Here is a 4,658-nt window from a genome sequence, read left to right on the forward strand (position 1 = left end):
TGCGTTACGCGCACTTTGCTGAGGTCGGTCAGATCCGCCAAAAGATAGATACTAGGGCAGGAGTGTCCCTCCTATTCCCTGTGCCCCACAGGGCATCTGCAGGAAGAGGGGCGGTTGCGGTCCTACCGCTGAGACTGCACGAGCCAGGAGAATTCCCGCGTGCCCACCCAACTCACATGCATCACCACAAGGACCAGCTACAGCCACAATATAACCCTTATCTCGCACTGATAAAGTCTGAAAATGTTGCAGCCCAGATAACATATAAAATGTAATGGAGACCCTTGCATATGGAGTTTCTAAGGAAGCAAAAGCAGCCTCCTTTTTGCTTCCTGTCTCTTCCTTGACCGTCTCTCCCTCCCTTGCTCCAGGTTCAGAATCACGTCACACAGTAAGCAGGTATTGCAGAAGTAAGTATAGTAGGTTACCCTTCCCTAAGGAGTCACACTTCTGTGTGCTGTGAGCTAAAGGAGGCAAAGCTGCCTTTCTGACATCGGTTAAACTGACAGAAGCTGGCAGCCCGGATCCTTTCGCCTTTGGTCCCACTTTTGTGTTTCTGCTTGTCGGGTGCGATAAAACTTTCAATCAGCTTCAGTTTTTCATGCTCTTCCTTCAGGAAGAAGTCAAGAAGCACGCTCTTCTCCTTTTTGATCTGTTCACTGATGTCCTTGGGGATGTCAGGAATCATCCAGTCAACCAAAACACTGAGGAACATCACCAAGTTCTGCAAACACAGCAACAGGCATGAAGCAAGTATGAAAAATCCAAAATACTTGCACTAGAGCAAAACCAAACCTTTGCTATAGCTATAAGGCAGGTATCAAACACATTTTGCTGACGGCATGTAGTATTAAGCAGTTGAGTACGGCCTTAGTTCAAGAACCAGCTTACATTTGTGCACAACTCCCCCTCAATGGAGCGGCTTAATTAAACACATGTTTCAGTTAGGTTTGAAACGGGAAAGGACTTGGATTCATCAAATGATTCATGGCCTAATCAGCTAAAACAGCCTTATTCTTTACAGGCATTCAAAGATGCTCAGTTCTCAACATCAAATTCATTGAGGCTGAGTTCAGAATCCATTACTATAAGGGCAACAACAGTGAAAGCATCCTCCAATACTATCATACCCATGTGTTTCCAATGTGGCCTGAGCAGACAGCAGACAACTTTTGTGGTCATTCTGTCCTCAAATCCTTCTGTCTGCTGACAAGCAGGATTTTTTTGCACTACCACAGCGCGCAAGCCACAACCCTGAACCTCAAGTGTCAAGTTCATTACAGGTGATGCTCATAACACAAAGGCAGGAAGCAGACTGGGCAAAAAGTCTTGCTTGTTTGTGAAATTTATAGATAAATCATGCTTTGGGTTTTACATTATCATGATAACGCTTTGAAAACTGCTGTGTTGTGTAATGCCTCAAAATGTGTGAGAACGTTTGCTGACAAGGCTACTAGCATGAACCCTCCATCCCCATGTGAGACAATGGAGCTAATTAACCAGGGAATGTACTCTGGCAGAACAACAGGCAGGCTATTTGAAGCCCAGCATAACCAGTTGGTTTCAAATGTTTTGCAGCCAGCGGTGGAAAATTACTGAAGACAGAGCAAAGAAGCAGAAGAGGGCAATATAAACCAGGCAAGACTCACAGTCACACTTAGGAATATTTGGCAGGTGAGGAGAATAGACGGGCAGATTTCAATATGAGTGGTGGGCCTAATTTGACTGTGGAGGAATCCCAGATCATGGAGGACAGCAGAAGGCTTCTGCCATTCGGAAAGCAAGCCATGATAGCAAATCCCTTGCCGATGAAATCTCCACACTGGGGGGAATTTACTCCATTTACTTGTAGAAACTAACAAAAGATTGGAGGATTTATTACTTTTGTTTACTTCTTGCTTTGGGTAAAGAACAGCGTTTCACAAGCTTACATAGCATTTATGTGCTTTTTACAAGTGATGCCCCTGAGAGTATAAAAACTGATAGAGTCCACTTAACTGAAATGTTCAAGAGCTTGGGGTATTTTGGGGTCAACAACGCCAAGTGCCGGGTCCTGCACTTGGGCCACAACAACCCCATGCAGCGCTACAGGCTTGGGGAAGAGTGGCTGGAAAGCTGCCTGGCGGAAAAGGACCTGGGGGTGTTGGTCAACAGCCGGCTGAACATGAGCCAGCAGTGTGCCCAGGCGGCCAAGAAGGCCAATGGCATCCTGGCCTGTATCAGAACTAGTGTGGCCAGCAGGAGTAGGGAAGTGATCGTGCCCCTGTACTCGGCACTGGTGAGGCCGCACCTCGAATACTGTGTTCAGTTTTGGGCCCCTCACTACAAGAAGGATGTTGAGATATTGGAACGTGTCCAGAGAAGGGCAACGAGGCTGGTGAGGGGTCTGGAGAACAAGTGCTATGAGGAGCAGCTGAGGGAACTGGGGTTGTTTAGCCTGGAGAAAAGGAGGCTGAGGGGAGACCTCATCGCTCTCTACAACTACCTGAAAGGAGGTTGTAGCGAGGTGGGTGTCGGTCTCTTCTCCCAAGTAACTGGCGAAAGGACGAGAGGAAATGGCCTCAAGTTGCGCCAGGGGAGGTTTAGATTGGATGTAAGGAAAAATTTCTTTACTGAAAGAGTAGTTAAACATTGGAACAGGCTGCCCAGGGAAGTGGTGGAGTCACCATCCCTGGAGGTATTTAAAAGACGGGTAGATGAGGTGCTTAGGGACATGGTTTAGTGGGCATGGTGGTGTTGGGTTGACGGTTGGACTCGATGATCTTAGAGGTCTTTTCCAACCTTAATGATTCTATGATTCTATGATTTTGGGGATCACTGTTAGCGCCAGGGGCTAATGCAGACTGTGGGGCTTCCCTTCTGTGAAGGGAGAGGAAATCTCCGCTGAGAAGGCGTGCCACAGTGCTCTGAAGGGAGAACCTGTGCTGCAGTCCACTGACACCTCAGCAGGCTGGGTGCAAGCACATGAGGCTGGGTATTTGCAAACAGAAAAGCTCTATTGGACATGGGCTTCTTTGGCACATGCATTTCAATCCATTTATTATGATATTTCTGTGACTGAAATTGCAGCAACTCAACAGACTTACCTGAAAGAGAATAACAAAAGCCAAGCGAGCAGATAAAACCGCCCAGTACTGTTTAGAAAACTCATACTGATTTTGGGACCAAGGTGGTTCTCTGTAGTCTTTGAACCTGTCAATGGAGACAGCTCAGTTATCACACAGTTCTAGCAATCTCCTCCTGCACCAATTGCTCTGATTAACATGATCTTCCAATCACAAAACCTAAAGAATCAAATCCTCCAGATGTTCCTACTTCAACCCTTACTATGAAATACAACTCCAGAATTAGAGCTGGACTATCTCCACTGAATTTAGCAAGCTTAGTCCGGTTTTCGCAGTTGTAACCAAAATCAGAACATTGTTCTAATGTTGGAAATTTCCAGATTTTCCAGGATTTACAAATGTCCTCTTTTTTTTGTTAATGTTAAATTGATCTCAGTGTACAGGGAATAAAGTGTTGAAATTAAAGCATAGAGTTAGTCCAAGGCATTTTCAGTCTAAAGGAGACAAACCTGCATTCATCTCACCTAAACCTTGATTAATTTAGGGAATAATTCAGCCCACATAAAATCTGACTCACACTTTGGCGGTTCCTGTCTTTGCATTAACGACAGGGGGAGCCATGGGAAAGGCACTTCCTAAATTAACTGTCTAGCTTTAGATAGGATAAAACAGAGCCTTAGTGGTTTGGTGTAAAGACTAATGCTTTTAGTATTATCATCAATCATTTGGAAGTAAACAACAGACTAATAAAAGTCACAGATGGTCCTAAATTGGAAAGTTTTGCAAATAGCAGGAAACACAGAAAGCAATAAGAAATACAGACAGGAAACACAATGAGAATAATCTGGGGAAATGGAAAATAATTAAAAATAAAACAATTGAAGGATCTTTGGAAGGATAGAGTTTGAAAGAAAACGCAATGAAAATAGCCTGGAGCTTACAGTGGCCAGCAAGTTAGCACAAGTTTGAAATGCGGCAGCAGGACAGTACGACTTGTGGATGTATAAAAAAAAGGCACGATGGTGCTGGGGGGTATTAGCCCTTCTCTGAACAGCTCAGGTAAAGCCACACCTGGAATGCTGCATTCAGCCATTCAGCTGTGGGGATTTCAGAGGAAAAAAAAAGAAAAAGAAAAAGAAAAAGAAAGAGATAGCAACAAATTGAAGGCATTTCAGCAAAACAATCCAGGGGCTGAGGAGACTGACTCACCAGAAAAGATTAAAGAAGAGCACATGTACTGCTCCACTTCGGTAACAGCCACAGTTGGACATGATAACCATGCACAAATTGTGCCCTTAGGACTGAAAGGGATAATTTAGTGCTGTTCACAGTGTTTGACTAGGAGTAATGGGATGAAATTAAGAAAGGGAAAATCTGTTTTGAATACCACAAAACCCTTCCTGACAGTAAGATTCATTAGACTGTGGAAAAGCCTCCATCAGGGGATAAAGGAGAAGGTTCATCTATAAAATCTGTCAGCTTCAGTTTGCAGGTGAGCTTACCAAAATTACCTTCAGGTTCTATCCACATGGTTTTGCATGTTAGATTATACATTTACAATCCACACACCACCTACATTCGCCTCGCCCCCCC

The 4,658-nt window shown here is 44.6% G+C and overlaps 1 protein-coding gene across 1 annotated transcript in view; it reads right to left on the reverse strand.

Moving 5' to 3' along the window:
• Positions 1-442: 442 nt before the first annotated feature.
• Positions 443-4,658, reverse strand: part of ANO2 (anoctamin 2, calcium activated chloride channel) — a 188,227-nt gene continuing 184,011 nt past the window's right edge. The window contains exons 22-23 of the mRNA XM_009324365.1: positions 3,087-3,192; positions 443-724 (exon numbers count right to left, since the gene is read on the reverse strand). Of these exons, the coding sequence (XP_009322640.1) occupies positions 443-724; positions 3,087-3,192 (388 nt within the window). The remainder of the gene's footprint in view (positions 725-3,086; positions 3,193-4,658) is intronic.

Source organism: Pygoscelis adeliae, unplaced genomic scaffold, assembly GCF_000699105.1.
Source record: "Pygoscelis adeliae isolate BGI_AS28 unplaced genomic scaffold, ASM69910v1 Scaffold65, whole genome shotgun sequence".
In the NCBI taxonomy this organism is placed as follows: domain Eukaryota; kingdom Metazoa; phylum Chordata; class Aves; order Sphenisciformes; family Spheniscidae; genus Pygoscelis; species Pygoscelis adeliae.